This window comes from Vicia villosa, linkage group LG4, assembly GCF_029867415.1.
Source record: "Vicia villosa cultivar HV-30 ecotype Madison, WI linkage group LG4, Vvil1.0, whole genome shotgun sequence".
Classification (NCBI taxonomy): domain Eukaryota; kingdom Viridiplantae; phylum Streptophyta; class Magnoliopsida; order Fabales; family Fabaceae; genus Vicia; species Vicia villosa.
Window position 1 is genome coordinate 180329435 of NC_081183.1, and position 21991 is coordinate 180351425.

A 21991-nucleotide genomic window follows, 5' to 3' on the forward strand; every position below is an offset into this window, starting at 1 on the left:
TCACGTTCAGCCAATTTGAAATTGAACCCATTTATTAAAACCTTAGTTAGATTTACTAATGGTTTTGATCATAAAAACAGAACATAAAGAAGTATATTTCCAAAATTTGCCATTACTATGGCGTAAGACCAAAACACACCGACTAGGTATGCCCCAGGCACGAGGATTTACATACATGGTTGTACTTTACAAAACCATTTCTTTTCTCACTCAATTGTTCTATTTCCTGAAGAATATATATGCATATAATCAATGTCATAAAATTATCCCAATGAAAATTGTGATTCCTAAACAAAAGATGAAAGATTTGAACTCAAAAGTGTTCCACGAAAGCCTTCCTCGGTATTTTGTGTATTCTTTTTGTCAGTACACAGCTCATCTGCAAAAGTAGATTTTAGTATATAAAAGGAAGAGAAAAAAAAGAGAAAGTGATGAAGTACAAGTATCAAATAGGTTACCGGCAATATCTCGATTTTCATGGATCTCTGAGTCCCTCACAATAATCTGATCTCCAGCAAATATGTTAACATCCACAAGCGTAGCATTTTCGTCATTGTTATCAATTGTTGTATCTCCTTTTTGTAGTATCTGGTTTTCTTTGACCACCTGGAACAATTACCAGATGAGGGAATTAAAAGTAAGACATTATAAATCACTGAATTGATTGCAGCAATGCACAAAGTAATCCATGGCGGTTTTAAAAATAGAACAAAATTTTCTCAAACAACTCTATTTTCAGTTTACCAAGTAATTACCCCTAATTTTCGTCTACTACAAGTCAGTTTAGGATCATTGTGATGTGATGCTTTCACACAAACACATAATAATACAGAGGGAGGAGGATCTGTGAAGCAGTGGCTGTGGAGGTACCAAAGTGAATAATAGAGTGAAGAGAGGAGGGCTAGTTATGGGAGAGCGGGGCAATATGGTATTGGAAAAAACATACCAAGATCTTGTAAGTTTGCTTAACATAAGAGTTTTAGAATGTGGTCCAGCTTGGACTACATGTTAAGGTGAGCTACCCAACAATCTGCCCTTTTATGCTATATGATGACATGAAGCTGAAACTTCAACTATAGGACGCGAAGCATTTACCCCGTGCTATTTGTAGATTTAAGCAAATAGGGGCTCAAAATGCCCTTAAACAGCAGTAGAGGCTACTCCCCCATCCAAGAATCAAAATGGATGAAGCATGTTGCTTTGGTAAAAAAAATATCTTGCACTCTAGCATTTTTTTTTATGCCTAAATGATTGACAAACTCCTAAGTAACCAATTCAACCGTGTGAACTTAGCCAGCCAACATTTAAACTACAAAATAATATCAATACAGAACAGACTTGGCTTACCCCAAAGGATTCCCATATCATCATTTTTAGCTGGTAAATTGATGTTGAAGCAGAAACTGTAAGACTAATTGAAGTCCCGTTTTTAGTCTTTCGGGAGCGCTTAGAAACTCTTCGATCTGTTTCAACAACTTTTGATGCCTCCAAGATTGATCTAGGGACCTCCTTTCCACGAACAAGAACTGCAAATATTTCCTCATTGCAATAATTAAGCTTATGCATTAACTCACAGCTTTCCTTTTCCCCAATGCAACTTTCACAAACCTGCATGTTCAGAAGGGAGGAAATTGAATATATCATCCAATAGAGAGAGTAATATTTCCAGTAAATTTAGTTCAAAATTAACCAAGATTTAGAATAAGTTTTAAAAACAATTGATATAAGTTGGTTATGGAATTTGTGTGGGAGATTATAAATGAGTGTATAACAGTGTAGACTCGGAAGAATAAGCTACAAACATACAACTATTTGAAGCAGCTTTTTGAAGGCATGACCACTTTTGTTTGTAAATATGCAATACAGTATTACTGTTTTTTCAAAAGTTATTTACTATGCACATGATGAAAATAGCAAATAAGAAAATTTGAATAAACAAGGACATAATTTTGCAGGTATAGCTAGAACATAGTATAAACATTTTGCATCATATAACTTAAAATAACATATCATATTACCATATACAACTAGTTGTCTAATATATCGAAGCTAAGTTCATCAAAAAAGAATATATGTAATTCTGATTTCTGAAAGATTTGGCTTCCAAAAATCTTAGGCACGAGATAATCAAAAGCAGGGCATGAAATAGCATATTCAAAGAATGTTGATAGAGTTTTAGATTACCTCCGGACAAGTCTTGATCATAACTTGAGCACTCCCACTTTCATTATTCACCTTATCCCAATTGGACAACTGGTCCTCACATATCGCCGTCTCTTTACAAGATCCAGGTATAGCATTCATAGAATCATTAATACTCTCGATCTTTACAGATATTCCTTTGATCTCTGTAGCACCCCATTCTTTGCAGAAATATTTCCAATCATTCTCAGATATGAGGGTTAACTCACCTGCCTAGAACCCACAAAGTGAACAGAAGTAAGACTTGGAGACAGGGAGAAAGAACACACTAACAGTCACATTGATATGCAAAATGAAGGGAGTGCAAGTATTTTCTCTCAACTTACAGAAGACTCTTTTTGAATTATAGTACCGCGTCTGAAAACCAGTTCAGGAGGCCTTTCAATGAGTAGTGAATGCTGAGAAAGAAACAAGAGGGAAAATTTCAAAATCTGTCATGAAATTGCTATAGATTAAATTTGATGTCATATATGTGAAGACCAGGCATAGGAAAAATGGCATGGCACTTGAAGAGTTAAGAATCTACATCCACACCTAAAATCCCTATCAAATTGCAAAGAATAACTTTCAAATAAGTGCATACCTAAAAAGCAAGTTCAAACTTAACCAAATACTACTAGTATACTAAATTGAATCAGAAGGAAGTCAATTATACCATGTAACTATGCAAAACATGACTAAAGAGAAAATGAAGCAAGAGTGTACCTTTTCACAAATCAGTGAACCAACCACCACATCTAAGGTTTCAGGTTTATCAGAATTCTTGACAGCTGGGCTGATGTAATTTCTCCATTTTGAAATCCAAGAGGAAGGAACTAAGAAGTACTTGCATTCTAAAGAGAGTGGCATACTTTTCCCACTGAAAAGTTTCTCATGACTCTGGCGCTGCCTTTGTTTGAATAACCTGCACCAAGAATACAAAATTTAATTTAAAATCTGTCTACATAAGCTATATATCAATAGCAATGTACAAACAAAATAACCTCATAGAGTCCTCCATGCAAGCCACTTCAGATAATTCATTACTGCATTCGGAGCACTCTCCGGAGTCTAAAGGAAAAGTAGGGCAGAACAAAAGATCGTTGTCTTGTACAGAAATGGCATCTTCGTACAAGAATAGCCAAAAATCCTCAGGAACAAGCACCCGCTTAGCACCAGTTGCTTGCTCAGGCAGGAGTTGTTCATGTGGACAACTAATAGCCGCTGTTGGTCCAGCATCAGCTTCAGATGGAGCATCGGCAATTTTTCTCTTCCACCATTGCTGCAACCTACAAAAATAAATTCAGCTCAAAAGGCTTTAGCAAAGTTGCTACCACCCTAAATCATCCTTACAAAACCAACTTGTAAAGACAGAAATGTCCACCAGTTATAACCACTATTCAGGTCATATCAGTATCCAATGTTGGACTCCCAACACACTTCCTTATGATACCAGTTAGGTTTTTGGTTTGGTCCATCTCAACTCCATAAAACATTTTGTAAAATGAGAAATGTCCACCCCTTATAAGCACTATCGCTATGCAATGCAGGACTCACGCCAGTTTAAAAATTATATGGGTGAGTATTAGTGTCTATGCTCACACGTGATTTACAGCTGTATAGGGCATTCGTTTAGTTAGTTATTATCAGCTAGCTTAGTGTTAATTAGTCAGAATGTACAGCTGTCATCCCAGCTCAGCCAAAACATAATCAGTAGGTTGTTAGAACACACAGCCTATTAATACAAGTGTTCACTCACCACAATAAAATAATAATCACAATTTTAAGTATTCAATTCACATGCAATTCCATGTTTATCCATATGTATTTCTCCTTTCTTTTGTTATTAGAGTCTACTGTACTACCAAAATTTACACTTTTCAAGCATTTCTGGTCGTTCAGTTAATATATTGTCTGATAAAAAAAATCTATGCGTATTTCCTTAAGTTAATATATTATTTGTCCTTAAGTTAATACTGGCCCCTTAAAGCAAACAATTTCCATAACAAGATAGAACTTAAATAACAGCAGAAAAGATTTCCAATCATACCATGACCTAGACACGTAGTTAACTCCATCTTCTTTTTTTCCATCAAGAATGTCCCGTGCAAGTTGCTTAAATGATTCTCTTCGATCCCGATAAGTGTCAGCTGACACGACATTCCGAGCCCCATCAATCAGACAATCCCAACAGCGGTCATCGTGAGAAAGCGTTGGTCCCCCGCCATACTGAATAATGTATGGAATAAAGAAAATATGTTAGACATACTAATAACAACAATGGCAAAATAGGAGATAACAACGAATAATTCAGCAGCTCATAAATCCCTCAGTAGAAGCTTAATCTTTATATTATTTTAATGTACAGTGCAATTCATTCAGCAACGTGTGTTGCATTCTCCTCACATTAGAACAAACAAAAACTAACCTACATCATAAAGACTATCATTTTCCAAATGTCGTAGATCTTTTGTCATGGCTATGAGAGTATTATGGTTGTAACAAAACAAGCCACATGGCGGGTTAGTTAGAATGGGGATATGTGAGGGATTGAGGGTTATAAATACTAAATAGTGAGAGGAAGATAAAAAGGTAAGCAAGAATTTCAGAAAAAATTGGGTTGGCCGACTCTGGGTGAGAAGCAAAAGGGTTCCTTCTCCAGCCGGTTAGTCATTTTGTTTTCTTCCATGTTTTCAGTTCCATTTTGTATAAGGAGCTCTGTTACAATGCATGGTTATCTTCGGTAACTCACCTATAGGATACTGAATTTCCTCTGTTGAGGTTGCCAAGAACCCAGAAAATATAGCATGGAATTCTCCCTAAAGGGTTTCTCCACAAAGGATCTCTCCTCTTCACAACTATCCAATCTCCAGAATACCGCCATCTATTCGTTTTGATTATATTCACACACAATATCCCTCTACTTATCTTTCCTAAACGTTAAACTGAATGACTTTTTAGTTCTTACCACCCCTCTTTCCTGTATCTAGGGATGGCAGTGAGTAATACTAGTAGACCTAATAGATACCCAGAAAAAATAGTCATTAGTGTCAATTTAATAAAAAAATCTAAACCAAATATTGGTCTAGACTTGAAAATTTATGTATTTATTGTTCAAAAAGTCATTTGTAACATTTATTCAATGCTCAAACATTATAGTATGTTGTATTTAATAAACTTATGATTAGATTTGAAAGATCTTTGAATTGTTTCCCTGTTGAGTTACAAATGTACTTTTTAATCAATGTTATTTTTTTGTTTAATGATTCTACATAGTTATTAGAGTGACGATAATACGTACAGGTATTAAAGTTATTTCTCGCACGGGTATGGTTTTGGACATGGATAGTTTTTTAAAACACGGACATCAAGATGAGTACTATAATACTCTACCAAAACTTATCCATTATCATCTCTCGTGCTCACTCTGATTAAAATAAATAAAAACATCTATCTTGCCGGTATTAGTCATCATTATAAGTAGAATAGAAAGAAAAAGGTGAAATCATTTTTCAATCCATCCCTTCCCAAGCCACTTTACCATTTATAACAAATACCAACGAACATTTTTCATATTGTTTTAAAAAGAGCTCAAAGATTAAAAGAATGGCATCATAAAAGCTAAATACATTTTACCTTAGACAATAACCTATTCCATGCTTTAGAAGACAGTCGCTTCATTGAGGTTACCTTTGAAACTGGAACTTTACCATGTGAACATTGTATAGGCTTGTTGTCAATAGCCCTGCATTAACATTAAAAAGCAAGTATCCCATAAAGTTAGGTGAAGTAACTCTACCCTAGTAAATGATAGAATAAAAGTGCCGTAAGCTGGGGCAGGGAAAGAAATTAACCACACACAAATAAAATATAACTATTGATATTGATATGCTCAATCCCAAGAATACATAAAGCATGTGCACTAACATTGGAGTAATATTTTCAGCCCATTGGCGAAGCCAGTTACTATAAATCCAAAAAAACGGTTCCTCCAGTGGTTGAACAGGAGCTTCAGCTAAAACAGAAGGAACTTCTTCTCTCCTTTCATTGATACAACTTAATTCTACCTCTTTCCTGTGGTTGTACTGCTGGCAAGCATCGATAAACGAGGCATTTGAATCTTGAATCTCTTCGCAAAAATGAGAAGGAAGACAGTCATTTACTTGAGCAATAACTGAATCAGCATCTCTTTCAGTATGGTTAGCACTACTAACCATTCCCCCATTCTCGCTAAACCGTTTGGTATTCTTAAGATGGTACATCAACATATATGCATCACTAGATGAAAATGTCTCCATAGGTGAAGATTGTGAAACTTTGACAGCTAAACCATTTCCATTACTGTCATCTACCCTTGCTTCAGAGAAATTAGAATGATCTACATCATTCTTAACAGATTTAGAGGCAGAGCATGAAGCCTCTTCAGCAAATGGGCAACCACCCAAGCTAGTAACAAGCTCATCGTCAAATTCCCACCATTGCCCAGTATTTTCATCCTTGATGTGAGCAATGTAATGACCACTATTAGCTGCAGTTCCCTTGTGTATCAGTACAGCTGACAAGTCATATATCAATTCAGACTGAGATGGCTCAGACAGCCTGTGGTGCATACTAAGTTCAGCAGGAAATGAAAATGAAGAAGTAATTTTCTTCTTCGTTGTTGTCTGTCAGAGATACAAAAAAGAACAAAAAAGACAACATCAGAAAATGGTATGGTGATACAGATAATCAAGATATACTAGATAGAAAGAAGAAAACGTAGAGTGCCAAAAATATTGATATATAAAAATAAAATCACATTTGCCTGAAGCTTGCCCAAAGAAAGAAAAACATGTAGCTACTAAGTTTCTCTCTAAAGAAACGGTCTTTCTGTATAACCCTTAAAAATTATTTCTCTTTGATCATATAAAAATTAAAGCAAAGTTCGCAGAAGCCATGTGTGAAAAACAAATCAAGGTTTGTTTGTTGTTCATTCTGAAATAAGTTTTAGACCAGGGTGTTTGATTTGAACAGTAATAGTAGTATTCTTTTAAAAATTCGATTAGGGGCCTTTGAATGGATAGGAAAACTTGCAAACACACAGGGTTCAGGACTATGGTGCAGATGCGCAAAGAAGAAATCTAATTGAGTCCAAAATCATTGATAGGGAACTAGATAGAAGAATCAACATCATATGAAGAATTAAAAAAATTATGTCTCGGTAAGTATGTACTCAAGTATGTTCCAAAAATTCTCGTTATATTAATTGATCCCTTATACCCAAAAAAATATACAACCAAACCAAAAAAAGTAAACAATGAAAAACACAAGGAATTTAGTTGTTTAATGCTTACAGCAACACAATGAAAGTAAAATTCAAACTTTACACAGTACCTTTGGAAGGAAGACATAGCGCTTCAGCTGAAAATTAAGCACATCGGGTAATGTCCGCAGCTTGATGCTGCGAGTAGCATCAACCCTTGTTTTACATGACTCACAAAAATATTGATTGTCTCCATTAAGCTCTTCAACGGTGAAGTAATCATCTAAGCTCTTATCTAAACTTTTCAATCCCTTGACATTCAACTCCAACTCATAGAAGTCTTCCATTTTGGAAGAAGCTTCAGAGTCTCTTCCACATTGTGAACACCTTCAAAATAAATTGAGGAAATTATAAATGTCTAGTAGTCTGTCATAAACATGACAAATGCTGGAGAAACATAAATCTGTGTAGAAAATATAAGAAATATATTTGAGAACATTTGAGCATAAAACACAAAAGCCAATTCATATATGAGGAACATTTGAGCATGAAACACTTCAAGAAAGGGTTGTGTTGGGAAAATGTCAGACACTTTGATTAGACACAACACAATGAGACTTCTTATCATGCTTCTTAGCTTTTGACCAATAATGAGAAAATGAGTATGAACAACTAGTAAGAGTAATTACATTATCAATACCAAACAGCCCTCAAAGATGATGCAACATCCAACTTAGCACAAAACTATAATTAAAACATCATTTGGCAATATCAAAAGCATTCTTTTCCAAAAAACTATTTCAAGGACGCCAAACAAACCACCGGTGTTATATTATGTTTTACATGTTACAAACACATACATTTTCTGAAGGAGCTCTCATCTTTTTCTCTTATACATGAGTATGTTGTGAGAGGGCAACAGAAGGGTCAAAATTTAAAATAAAACAATATATAATACAATAAAGTAACAGGAAAGAATGGTGCTGCACAAGTCAATAAATTTCTAACAGAAAATAGTTCTTACGTTGTCACATGAGACACACTTCCTCGGAAAAGATCTTGAACTATTGTTCTTGCCTTGGAAATTTTGGAACAGCTAAGGCAACGTTCAAGCAATGAAAGAAGCAATGTCATGAACTCATGGCTATCCTGCTGAACTTCATTGTCTAACTCCAGCGTTTTTACAAATGGAGAAGAATCTATGAAAGCCTTTTTACTTAACTGTAACTGTGCAAAAAGGCGAGCCAGTTGATCTAACACCGGTTGTTGCTGTAAAACATCTGGTTCTACAGAAAATAATCCTTCTCGGAAATGTTTATTCATATACAAGCATTGAAGTATGCTATTAGCATAACACGTTGCTCCAAGATTTGTGAGTCCTGCAGGTGAATCAACAGATACACGAAGTTCCGTGTTTGGGTCAAAGCCAAGACTCTCAACAAAATCAGATTCTTTCTGCCATATGCCAGACTTTCGGGTTCCATTTGGGGCCGGAACCAATGCACAAAAGCAATTCGGGTTGTCTTTAGTATTGACACGACAACCTGAACAAACTGGCTTCATAATCATATACAATTGGTTCATCTCATCTTCATTTACCTCACCTGTTCTGTGTATTTTCCTACACAAAGAGGATAATAAACCAAAAATACAGAAAGTAAAATAAGTTATAATTCCATTTCATAAGTTAAAAACCAAAAATAAATCATTATCAGCAGCTAGAAGTACCTCCATATTTCAGAAATTCCAGCATCATCATCATCACCTTGTCTCTTTCTTTTATTTTTACTCCGAGTTGCTGCTCTGCTCATTGTATAACACAAAACCTAACTCTGATGAAAAAACAAAAACTCCATTGAGAAAAAAATTAAGAAAAAGAATCAAACGTCAACACTCCATATCCAGACAAAACACAACAAATTAACTAAGCTACATCTGATTTCATTTTATGAAAGATAATAATTTGAAACACAAACACTAAAAACACGACACCAACACATCGACATCGATAATAATATAAAAAAAATGAATGAATGAATTAATCGGGAGTGTCTTTTCTCAGAGACACTGACACACCTTTTCTCAGAGGTGTCGTGCTACATAGCAACAAATAGTGAAACAGTATAACCGAAAAGCACATTACAATGTCAATGGAAAATGCTATCAATAACATACATTTTGATGAGTAATTGCAGGGTAAAGTATTCACTTGAAAACAAACAATACGCAAATTTTCACAGAAAATTAATATATATGCAAACACGTTAGCACAGGTTCAGTCTTTGGTTATGATTACTCATTGTAACAAAGCCGAAGCTGAAAAAACCCTAGAAATTCCAATCAACCAATTTTTGACAGAAAAAAAAACGAATAAAGATTAACGAGAATTGGAAAATTTTCAACAACAACAAAATGAATTGCAGAAGAAAAGTTACATGATTGAAACAATGATATTGAGATGAAAGAAAAAAGGTAGCAACGACATTACCAGGGAAAGGAGGGAAAATAGAAAAGCTGCTTTGAACACTGCAAGATGAAGAATGAGTATGGATTCGGAGAGAAGAATAATAGAAGCGAAAATAACACAAATAAATAATGGATTTATTATTAATACTCCTATATGATATAATAATATTATTTTTAAAGATAAAAAATAAAAAATTACCTTTTTAGAGGGAAAGGGAATTTTTGGGAAAAGAATGGAGGGAAGAATGTGATGAGTCAGTCAGAGAGAAAGGGATAGGTTTGAAAGAAATAAGATTAGGATGAAAAAAATGGTCAAGGATGAGGTAAAAAAATAATGTGATATATAATATTTTATTTCTATAATTATTTTAGAAATTGGTCAATTTTAAAGAATACTTTATTATTAATTGATTAATAAATATATTGAAATTAGGAATAGCACAATATAAATCTATTTACTTCTTTAATAATTTAGTATTTACTTTTTTTAATATTCTACTTTTTTTAATTTAAAGTTGTGTTGAATTGACCAAGTTCATTTTATAAAAAGTATTAATAAAAAATAAGAAAATGTCCATCATCAAAATATATTATTTAATTATATTATATTTTTATCAATATTTTATGTTATATTATAATGTAAATAACTATGAAATTTGTAAAGCTTAAGTTTTTTTTTAATTTTAAGTATAATTTTTTTAACACATGGCATGGCATATTTGGTTTGTCTTTTGGGAGAGACAAAGTTAAAAATAATTATAGTGGTGTAAAATTAATTTTAAGTGATTTTGAAATGTTTGATTTTTATAAAGTAGAAATGGTTCAACCTCTTTAATTGATTCTATTTGAAACTAAAATTTGTAACTTTTAATTTTAAATTTTATTTTTATATTAAAATTTGTTATTCAATTCACTTTTATATAATTATATCCAAATATAAATCAATTCTACCATACTCGATTTTGTCAATCGTCAATCCAAACACATATTAAATTGATTTTGAAGAATTGGTTTCGATTAAAAGTGGGTATAAAATCAATTCTAATTTAGAAGAATCAGTCCTCTCGAAATCATTCTAGAACCAATTCTACTTTTTTAAAATTTACTTTTACTTATTTTAAAATATAAATCAAACATACATTTAAATAAATTATATAAAAATATTATTTTTATATATTAATTCATAAGTTTTTATAAATTTTTATACGGCAAAATTTAATTTATTACAAAATACATTTAAAAATATTTTCAAAAAAGATTAATAATTACATGGCATATTTATTAATTTTCATAAAGAAATTCAACACTTTTTTTTAGTCAAAGAATCACTTTTTTTTAGTTATAAATAAACAAAAAATATATTTTTTAAAACAATAAAATATATTATTCAATTACATTTTTTTAATGTTGTTGTCTATAATATTAAATTTAAATAATTATGTATAAACTTGATAAAAAATAGAGACTCACACTACTAGAAAAATAATATTTAGCCTTGATCATTTGTCAACGCTATAAGTTAAACAATCGATGCTAAATCAGGATTAGTGTCGTTGTCGAGGCAGGCTAAAACACTAGAAGTTAACATTTTAGCGTCGGCAAAAAGGATTCATGTCTACAATACCAAACTCAATTTTGTCAAACGTCAATTCAAAAACATTGAATTTCTTTTATAGAATCGATTTTAGTTAAACTAGAATATGACCTACGCGTTGTGCAGATGTGTTTAATTTATTTTTCATATTTTATGTAATTGAAATAATTAAAATGAATTATTAATTAGGACTTTATTTGTGCAGAATTGAGTTGTCTCTTAAAAAAAGTAAATTTATTTTATATAAATAATATATGACTACTAAATTTTAAATTTATTAGTCTAACGTTAAAAAAATATAATTGAAATAATATACTTTTGCTAGGATTTGAACTTGTGACCTCAAATAAAAATTTAATACATGATTTTGTCTTTCGAAAAGTGGTAAATTTTAGAAAATATACTCAGTTAACTAAGTATATTTAATTGGAGTGATTCTTGTGTTGTTGGAATTTTTATTTTAAAATGAATTTTAAATTTATATCTTTCAAAATATTTATAACAAGAATAAGAATAAAATGTTGTAATGAGTTGAATTATGTTATTGATATATAATAAAATAATATATGTACATATTGTATTTGAATTTTTACTAAGTAATTTTAATATCAAATGCAAAAATTAACAATTGTCTTTATCATAAGAGTATTATTTGTTGTAAATAGTATGAAAGAACTGTAGTATAATATTTTATTAAAAATAAATAAAATAATTCTAGACATTGTATATGGAAAAGATATGTGAAAAAAATTATTTTAATTTTATTAATTAAAAAATAATTGTAAAGAAAATAAAAATATTGTAATATAAGTTTTTATGAGAATATAAAAATAGTTATTAGGTTAATATGTTGTTAAATTTTTTTTATTTTATAATTAAAAAATTATTGCAAACTGAAGATAAATTTAAAATTCATCTTTTATTTCAAAAAAAAGAGGATTACGAGTGATGTGACAGAAAGGCTTTATCGTAGCAAAAATAATTTTATGGGACAGATATATTGGGAGTTTATTTTATTATATATAATATAATAGAAGCGAGTAGTACGAAAAGTGATTTATGATTGGATTCATTTATAAATTTCAATGTAAAAATCGTGTTTTAAACACAAAACTACAAATTATAATTTCAAATAAAATCAATTTTAAATATATAAACAATTATACTTTGAACAATCAAACATCTCAAAATGATCCCATAATCAATTATACATTTTCAAATTTGCTTCTGCCTCTTTAAAAAAGATAAATCAAACATACATTTAATTACATTATAAAAATGTTGATTTTATAAATTAGCTTATAAATATTTATCATACATTATTTAATTTAATAAAAAATACATTTAAAAATATTTTTACAAGATCAATGAATACATGGCATATTTAGTAATTTTCAAAAAGCAATTCAATTTTTTTCTCTACTCAAAGAATCACTTCTTAAAATTATAAATAAACAAAAAGTATATTATTTAAAAATGATAAAATATATTATTCGATTATATTCCTTAATTAGATTTCGTGTTGTTATTTCTAATATTAAATTTAAATAATCATGTATAAACTTGATTAAAAAAATTCAGACCCGCACTATTAGAACAATAGTACTTAGCATCGGTCGTTTTTCAACGCTATAAGTTACAAAATTGAGGCTAAATAAGGATTAGCGTCGATGTTTGGGCAGGCTAAAACGTTAGAAGCTACATTTTAGCGTCGGCTAAAAGGAGTCGTGTCTATATAGGGATGTCAATGGGCGGGGCGGGGACGGGAGATACATTCTCATCACAATTCCCGCCCTCGAATCTATTCCCCATCTTCACTTCGGATCCCCGCTACGGGGGGATTTTGTCCCCCATCCTCGTCCCGGCGGATCTCCGCGGGTCCCCACAGATCCCCAAGGTTTATGCGGAGATCCATAAACATGGTTTTTTTAATTTATTATTTTAAACCAAATTAATAGTAAAAGTTTCAAAAACTAACAAGAAATTTAGAAATTATTCCTTTATGATAAATATATTGTTTTAACAATATTTAATCTATAAGATTGAATGTCATAACCACCAAAATTTCAAAAATAATTAGAAATTGAAATAATCATTTAGTTCTCACTCTTTTACTAACATATATATTTTAAATTTGTGTATAAGATTAATCATATGAAATGACAAATAAACTTACATAATAATTTAAAATTATATATGAATTAAGGACATTATATTATTTTAGGCGAGCGGGGACTCCACAGGGCGGGGGATACTTACGCCATCCCCGTCCCCGAAGTGCCTTCGGCGAGACTTTGTTCCCCATCCCGTCCTCGGGGGGGAAAGTTCCCCGTCTTTGAGGCCCCAAACGGAGAATCCCCACTAATTGAGGGTAGTTGAGATCCTTGTGTCTATAGTAGCCTCAATTAGGTCGACTTTACACCAAGACAAAACCTGAAGCCAACGCTAAAAAACAAATTACAAAAATCTACGAAAATTGAATAGCATGGGTCAGGCCGAAGCTAAAGTCAAATTTTAAAAGTCAACGAAATTTGTTATCTTCGACTTACTGATGCTAAAGTTAAACTCCAAAAGTAAAAAAAAAATTATATATATATATATATATATATATATATATATAAAATAACTTCGGCCAAACCAAGGCCAAAGCCAAGCTTGAAAATTCAACAAAATCAGGGAACTTCGACTTATACGAGGCTAAATTAAAACTCTAAAAGTCAACAAAATATATTAGCTTCGGCCAGAATTTCTCACCCTTTGTGTATTATAATTGTCCACCATGAATATCTTGCAGATAATCACGAGTAGGATTGTTGATACGTGTGGAAAGTGACTTGTTAGAGTTATTCTTTTTTATTTTATTGTTATTGCATTTTAGTGGTTTTGGTGCTCTGATCTTGTAACACCAGGAACAGGGCATTTTACTATGTTTTGAGTTGATCGTTGTTTTATGTGGCTTAAAGTTTAACTTTATTTGAGAAGTATTGAATTGAAGTTATTATATGTTGATTTTCCGTTGTGTGTTGTCAAATATTTTGAAAGTTTTTGGATGGTTGACGTAATGATACTTTAAATTGTCGAATAAATATTTTTATATATGTTTCGGGGTTTATGGTGTTACATAGCGGTATCAAAGTCTGGGTTATGGAGTCAAAATTGAAAAGTCAACAAAATATGGGTGCTCCTGCTTAACCGAAGCTAAAGTCAACAAAATATATTAGCTTCAGCCAAACTGAGGCTAAAGTCTGTATAGCAATAATCAAATAATTAGGATATTTTTCAAGCGGAATAATTTTTCAAAGTTGTGCAATCTATATAGACAGCCAGCATAATCAATTTTAAAGCAAAATAATAACAGGAAAAGAAAGTAGCAAAAACACTAAATTTTTAACGTAAAAATTTCCCTCGAGGCGAGAGAATAAAAATCATGGAACCTAATCCAGTAAAATCTTCTACTGGATACCAGCCAAGAGATAGGCGTCAACATGGGAGTCAACATGTTGTGAAGAAGTATTGGATACAGCTAAAACTCATGGTAGCTCTTGAAGCCACGACAACAAATCAAAGTGAAGTCACGTCGACGAATAAGAAAGGTCAGTCGAACGAAACGTCATGAGACATTGTAGGTAGTTTTGTTTATTGTTAACAGCACAACATGGGAGTTGGTTATGAGCAGTTTCTGTCACATTCTCCAAGCATGAAAGAGTGGTAACCGTCGATAGCAGTTATTTTATTTGCCTATTTAAGCAAGGTTTGTATTTAGAAATTGAGCTCGCATTTGTAAAACATTCAACAAAACGCTCAAAGTACACACGTCTATAGAGAAACGGGTCATAATTTGAAATGTATGCATTGCGTCCATCTTTAACTCAAAGCAATTTACTTTAAGTTCTTTTTTTCAGTTTGTTCAATTTGCATCACGAATTGTTTTTAATTTACTTGTCCAGTTTACATTTATGTTTTTTACCATTTCAAATACCAAAAGTCATAACAAACTTAACACTAAAGTCTAAGATTCCTATAGTCGATCCTGCAAGTAACCTTTAATTAAGAGGTTAGAGATTGTTCGCCAGAAATCAGCGTGAACAATTGGAAATCATTATTAGTTATCATTTATCTCAACATCAACCACAACATATGTAATAACATAAAACTAATTATTTGCATCTTGAGCAACAATTGATAGGAGTTACCCTCATGACATCCTTTCAAAAAACACCCATCAAGACCTATTAATGGAATACATGTGGATTTAAAGCCATTCTTGCAAGTATTCAAGAGAACCTATAATCTCAAAAATAACAGAGGGGATTTCAATCTAGACAACATTTCCATCTTTGTCGTTGATCTGAGGTTGCTTCTCAATAACTTGGTCTAATCTCAAATTTGTCCATATTGTTCCTTCTCATAACCTTCTAGTATCAATCTTGCTTTTTCAGTGTCCTAGATAACTTCTTTTTATTGATGTGGACAAAATATTCCTCCTTTGTCATTTATCATCTCACATGCTTGACTCATTCCAAGGTCAAATTGTATCATCAACAGGGGCGGATGCACGTTACTAGCTTTGGGGGCTTAAGCCCCCACAAGGACAATTTTTTTCTTTAATGACATTAACCTATATATATTTCATAGAGCCCCCATAAAATTTAAGTACCCATAATAAAATTTAAGTAGTCACATTCCATTAATTTACCCTTAACTACAAGTTATAATTTTATCTTTTAACTTTAACTATTTCAATTGTTTAACTATTTCAATTGTTGTTTTTTAAATTCTTATTATAAATTCTTTTACTTTATAGAAATAGTTTGTCTTTAATTTGATATTTTATTTAAAAAGTGTTAGATGTGTAGTTATTTTTGTTAGAAAATATTTTTTTTTTCCACCATAAATTTTAAAGAGAATAAAATATGCATTCGTATATGAAGGATAAACGATTGAACGGTTATATAATTTTATGTATAATAAAGTGTCATTTTCGAAAACTCATCGGAGGTATAGTAGGCTTCAAAACTCAAGAATATATTTATAGTGTCATACTTGATAGTATTAATAATAAAAAGTCATTAAATTTTTTTAGAACAAAGAAATCCATAAAAAATAAATATAATTTATATAAATTTTTATATAATTTGAATTTATATGTTATTATAATTATTATAAAATTTGTAATATTTTTTTTAGTCAAAATACTTACACTATTTTTTGCCCTCACCAACAAAAATTTCTAGATCCGCCACTGATCATCAACATTTGCTTCAATTTATTTGCAACCCAACCTCTACTAGTTGTCTTGTTCCTAAACACTTTATAACATGTATATTCTAGATTGAGTGTTTTAATCTAAAAAATGCAACTATTACTATTTACTATTCGATGAGTAGAAAGCAACCCATAACATTCCTCAACACAAAATATGCCCATAGCCCTTACTTTGTCATTTTTTCCCACTTAATTTCCTCTGTAAGACGAGGGTTTCATGATATTCTTAAAAACCTTCAATTTAATAAATCACATCTCTACTTTTAGCTTAACTTCACCAAAAACAACATTAGAACTATTCCATTGATGTGATAAAATACTTGAATGGTCTTTTGGTGTTTAAAAGTTGATTGAGAATGGAAGAACTTTTTTTCAAGGTTTTAAAGGTGAAGCTCCCTTTGATCACCAGGGAGAAGAACATGCAAGATGGTATTTTATCCAATTTTCCCCTTGACATTTTTGAATATGCATCTCCGAAATCGTCAAAGTTGTTAAATAAACGAGCTAAGTTAATAAAAACATCATAAATGAAATGAGTACAAAGGATGTTAGGAAGATACATCTCCAAATACACCTCAAATGATATATATCCAAAAGAGATTTTGAAGAAAAAAACAGGATGACTTACAGAAATGTTAAGACTGGTGTGATTTTAAATGCATCCAGAGATGCATATCCAGACACAGTATTTTCGAGTTTTCAAAAGTGTGGAACCCACCCTATCGAGTTGGATGACTATTTCCCAAAAAATTTAAGGCACCATACATTGCAATGGACGTGCCCTTTATAACCAGGGAGAAGAACATGCAAGATGGTATTTTATCCAATTTTCCCCTTGACATTTTTGAATATGCATCTCCGAAATCGTCAAAGTTGTTAAATAAACGAGCTAAGTTAATAAAAACATCATAAATGAAATGAGTACAAAGGATGTTAGGAAGATACATCTCCAAATACACCTCAAATGATATATATCCAAAAGAGATTTTGAAGAAAAAAACAGGATGACTTACAGAAATGTTAAGACTGGTGTGATTTTAAATGCATCCAGAGATGCATATCCAGACACAGTATTTTCGAGTTTTCAAAAGTGTGGAACACACCCTATCGAGTTGGATGACTATTTCCCAAAAAATTTAAGGCACCATACATTGCAATGGACGTGCCCTTTATAATTTTCAATACTCCCTCCAAAGCATAGAGCCGATGCTTTGTATAAAACAAAATTGTTTGAAAACATGATAGTAGGGTATATAGTGTGTAAAAAATGGTATTTAGGTATATAAGTTGGAAAATTGTGGTAATGAGAAATGAAAATCCATGAATAAGATTTTACTGCAAATTCACATATATCTTTACCGTCTTTAAGAGTTCCAATCAAATATTGAACTCTAATACTCCAAATTGATTCAACCTTAGTTGAAACTTGAGTCTAACCAGTTGTTCCAGTCCCTCCTCTATTGAACCAAACTGACAAATACATTTCTCATCTTCGATTTTACTTTCACACAAAACAGCGCTCAAAACAATGATTTTTATAAATGAATCTTCATACAAAACCAAATATTTGTGCATTTATAAATAACAGTTAGCTTCTAGAGTCGAATCAAGACCAGACCTTATCCCTCCCTCTTTAGCCTATCAAGAAAACCAAAACTTTTCATCCTTTTCGATAATCTACGATTTTTCAATCTTTCCGAGAATCTATGATGTTTCAAATACAAATACACCAAAAAAATTGTAAAATAGGAACAAGAATTTTTCCAACCAGACAAGCTCAGCAGTTCCATCAAGACCCAGAAAAGCAAATTTTGATCTATTCATCTTCCTAATAAATATATCCATCTGCCTCTGGAACTTCTCAAAACAAGATATATATGTGCAAAAGATGGTACCGGGGACGACATGGTGTTGACTCACCAAAGAATGATAAAGTGTCACAAATGCTTTAGAATGTTGTAGAGTTTGAGAAAAGTTTAATCAATCTATCTTGAGTTTCTGGATAAAACTTCCGGGCGAATAGATAACACGATCGTTTTGAGCCATTTAGTTCACAAGGTGTCACAGTTCTCTGCAAGCATTGACGGACTCGTTAACTTAAATTAGAGGGAATAGATCATCTACTACAGAAAATGGAATATGTTACACACCTTTGCATCACTTGTATAATGTGGACTTTCATCAATGTACTGCAGCGAATAGAAATGTAACGATAAATAGACTTGAAAATGAAAGATGTTTTGGAATGATGGAAATTAACAATGAAAAGGCAAGGGAAAATACACATACTGCTATTTTTTTCATAAGTTGATAAGTAATATCATGAGCCCTGAATGACCTAGGATGCCATTTTCTTTCAGACCAGTCAACATATGTTACCGACCAATTCGCAATTCCGCCTGGATCAACCATCTAAACATACAACCGAACAAGTTAGCAAGGAGAGAGATAGCTACCATATTACTTTAATAGAGAACAGATTGGTTCACTTACATTAAAAAAGGTTGGCAAGTAATGCTCATCGGAGTAGCAGTTGCGGTTTCCCTCCATATTCGGCTGATAAATTTAAAACACGAATAGTAGAAATTGGTCAGTGACACTATCCTTGCACATTCGGCTGATAATCAAATGACCCGTTATTTGTGATGCTATAACTGACTATAATAACTTGGTCAGCAAGAAAAACACAAGTGAGTATTAGTAACATCGTACCCTGCAATGATGTTTGAATTTTGTAAAATATAGGCTGTCTGCCATAGTTATTATAGCATGCTGTCGTTTCATGGAGAACCACTGCAAAACAAAAAATGAAGATCAAAATCTTAACGTAAATGGATGATTTAGGGTTTTGTTATTTCTAAAATATATACCTGTGAACCCTTTCGAAAATCTTTCTTTTCTACTTCAGGCAACATTCGTTCTACATACCTGCCATTTCCATGAGGACCAAGATCCACATAGCTTTTTATTATATAAAATAGAAGACAGATTAGTTCAAATTTCCATCCAAAAAATATGTAGAATCATCAATGAACGAAAAAATTGAAAGAATTTTATCAACTAATTTGTACGTTTTTTAACATAATTTCTTACCTATCAATAAAGCTGACACTTGTTAATAACAAGTAGTTGTACACAAAATCAAAGCGGCGCACCGGAATACAACTGAAGCAGAAATAAGCATACAATTGATCAGATCAAATCTCAAAAACCAACCAAATTTTAGCATCAGAAAGAAGAACAAGTAAACAAAATTACCTATCAGACAACAAGACGAAATGTTGGTTATCAGGGTCTAAAAGCGCATTTGCCAAAAGTCTCCTTTCAGCTTCAACCATTGAAACTTTTCCCCAAGTTACCTGAAAGAAATCGAAAATCAGTCGGCACTTGCTCCTAAGAAAATGTCATACAAAGAGCTGGTTAAAATTCAAATCATGAGATATACCCCATACCGGTTCACTGTGGATGTCTCGACCAACAAAATAGGAGCTGACATGTACCGGTTTTTCCTTTGATGCATGTACATAGACAGTGAATTTGCCTTCATGGCCCTGCATTAGTTATAAGTAAAATACAAATAAATAAAAAATAACATATCTTATGTAAGAAGACATGAAATCTAAGAATGTGGTTCATGGAATCGGAATGCCATATACCTGGAAGAACATGTGCCAGAGTTTCTCGAACGGTAAAGAACCCGGAGTCAAAAACATAAAAGCAACTTTAGGGACCTTGGTTTGAACAGAATAATACTTAAGAATCTCATTAATAACAACCCGAGATTCAACCTCTGCATCCGTTAATTGCCGTGCCTGTACAGGCGGTGGCCGACTATACGTACTACCACGACCACCAACAAAACTACAACCTTGAGCGTTAAAGAAAGAACAAGTCGAGGAAGGAGTCCGCAGCGGATAAATATAAGCAGCAATCAGAAAAAAACACACTATGAAGACTAAAACAATAATCCAATTAGGCCTCTTTAAGTGTGACCGGGGTCTTGATCCAACCATGATCAAATGATTTCTTATGAATTGCGGCCATGCAAGTTCTTTCTTCATTTAAGTTCAAGACATTCCTTCACCTTCCCCGTTATCGGTAATCCACCAACATTCATTTACATTCAACCCTGTCTCACACACACAAACACAAACACACAAAAAATCATAATAAGTACTTCAACTACCATTCAACTCTAGCGTATAGATAAAATCAAACATGTACATAGAAAACATAGGACCATGTTTTTAAGTATGCAAGACAAGAAACATAAATAAACAAATAAATAAATAACACAATTATAATTTGAACATAAGCTAGATTATAAACATGGTCCTACCCTAATTTGAAAAATGAAAAAGAAAAGCATATCTAAAAGCTAATTACGAATAAATCAATAAAGTAGCAAAATGTTAGAATGAAACAAACAAGATCTACGAAGAGAACAAACAGAAAAGATATCTCTTAATATGAACCCTAGTGGTACATAGTTGAGTATATGTATCTAGATCTTTCGAAAAACAACAAAAATATTCGAAATGAAAATCCAATACCTGAGATTGATGCAGGGATCTGAGGAAGAACCCTGCAAAAAAAATTGGAAACGGAAGAGTGGTAGACAATGTCAACGTTGGTGTTTAATTGGGGTTGTGTCGTGGTTAGATTGGATTGGATCGGTGGTTTAGATTTGTTATGACAAATGGAGAGCGTTGATTCCGGTGTTGTTGAATATTTTAAGTTTAACAATGTGTTTGCGTTTGTGGATGTGTTTGGGTTTTGATTTTTTTGTATGTCTCTCTCTTCACCGGTCGCTGTTTTCTTGTGCTAAGTTCAGCTTCTGATGTCTTACTCTTGGACACTATGCTTGACGTCGTAGAAATCAACTATCTACCCAATACTAAAATGTAGCCCAAAATTACCAAATATCCCTTTCACTCAAAATATTTTACACTACCAAAAGGTCTTTCCTGTAATTAACAAAATAAATATTCATCCATGCCATTTGGTATGATGCTATTGGTCAATGTTCTCATTTTGTACTTTCCCAATCTACTTTTCAGATCATTTCGTTTCCCTCCAACAAATATAATCACTTGGCAAGCTATACAATAACCAAAACTCTCTCCGCAAACATCACCAACATTTCTTCTCTCAGCTTTGCGCAACCGGAGATATCTACCACCGCCCGGAGAGCTACTTTCTCCAGAAATCAACACCACCATGTTTGAACTCACTGGGATTCC

At 32.3% G+C, this 21991-nt stretch overlaps 2 protein-coding genes across 4 annotated transcripts; both read right to left on the reverse strand.

The window, feature by feature from the left end:
- Nucleotides 1-14: 14 nt before the first annotated feature.
- On the reverse strand, nucleotides 15-10107 carry LOC131596214 (ubiquitin carboxyl-terminal hydrolase 26-like). 2 transcript variants are annotated; one of them, XM_058868815.1, is made up of 15 exons: nucleotides 10089-10107; nucleotides 9912-9949; nucleotides 9152-9255; nucleotides 8448-9044; nucleotides 7555-7810; nucleotides 6109-6845; nucleotides 5818-5926; nucleotides 4232-4410; nucleotides 3186-3470; nucleotides 2908-3106; nucleotides 2529-2600; nucleotides 2185-2415; nucleotides 1348-1608; nucleotides 459-606; nucleotides 15-379 (listed from the first exon to the last, which is right to left on the reverse strand). In XM_058868815.1, the coding sequence occupies exons 3-15, from the start codon at nucleotides 9232-9234 to the stop codon at nucleotides 288-290; spliced, it is 3249 nt and encodes a 1082-aa protein (XP_058724798.1). In that variant the 5' UTR covers nucleotides 9235-9255; nucleotides 9912-9949; nucleotides 10089-10107; the 3' UTR covers nucleotides 15-287. The 2 variants fall into 2 exon arrangements, with proteins under 2 accessions (XP_058724798.1, XP_058724797.1); XM_058868814.1 differs by lacking the exon at nucleotides 10089-10107 and having other exon boundaries at nucleotides 9912-10030.
- Nucleotides 10108-18264: 8157 nt separating this feature from the next.
- LOC131596216 (glycosyltransferase BC10-like) lies at nucleotides 18265-21598 on the reverse strand. 2 transcript variants are annotated; one of them, XM_058868817.1, is made up of 11 exons: nucleotides 21302-21598; nucleotides 20405-20877; nucleotides 20201-20299; nucleotides 20007-20107; nucleotides 19842-19913; nucleotides 19619-19709; nucleotides 19461-19541; nucleotides 19242-19304; nucleotides 19038-19160; nucleotides 18899-18937; nucleotides 18265-18819 (listed from the first exon to the last, which is right to left on the reverse strand). In XM_058868817.1, exons 2-11 carry the CDS (start codon nucleotides 20807-20809, stop codon nucleotides 18697-18699), a joined length of 1197 nt encoding a protein of 398 aa, XP_058724800.1. In that variant the 5' UTR covers nucleotides 20810-20877; nucleotides 21302-21598; the 3' UTR covers nucleotides 18265-18696. The 2 variants fall into 2 exon arrangements, with proteins under 2 accessions (XP_058724800.1, XP_058724801.1); XM_058868818.1 differs by having other exon boundaries at nucleotides 20405-20881.
- Between the last annotated feature and the right edge of the window lie 393 nt (nucleotides 21599-21991).

Excerpts from the sequence above, each read along its gene's own strand:
- LOC131596214 (XM_058868815.1), bottom strand. The coding sequence starts at position 9,234 with ATGAGCAGAGCAGCAACTCGGAGTAAAAATAAAAGAAAGAGACAAGGT. Across the intron at positions 7,811-8,447 it reads AGTGTGTCTCATGTGACAAC|GTGTTCACAATGTGGAAGAG; the intron begins GTAAGAACTATT and ends TTTATTTTGAAG. Across the intron at positions 2,601-2,907 it reads GTTCACTGATTTGTGAAAAG|CATTCACTACTCATTGAAAG; the intron begins GTACACTCTTGC and ends TTTCTTTCTCAG.
- LOC131596216 (XM_058868817.1), bottom strand. The coding sequence starts at position 20,809 with ATGAAGAAAGAACTTGCATGGCCGCAATTCATAAGAAATCATTTGATC. Across the intron at positions 19,305-19,460 it reads AATTCAAACATCATTGCAGG|CCGAATATGGAGGGAAACCG; the intron begins GTACGATGTTAC and ends TAAATTTATCAG. Across the intron at positions 19,161-19,241 it reads ACTTGCCAACCTTTTTTAAT|ATGGTTGATCCAGGCGGAAT; the intron begins GTAAGTGAACCA and ends TTGTATGTTTAG.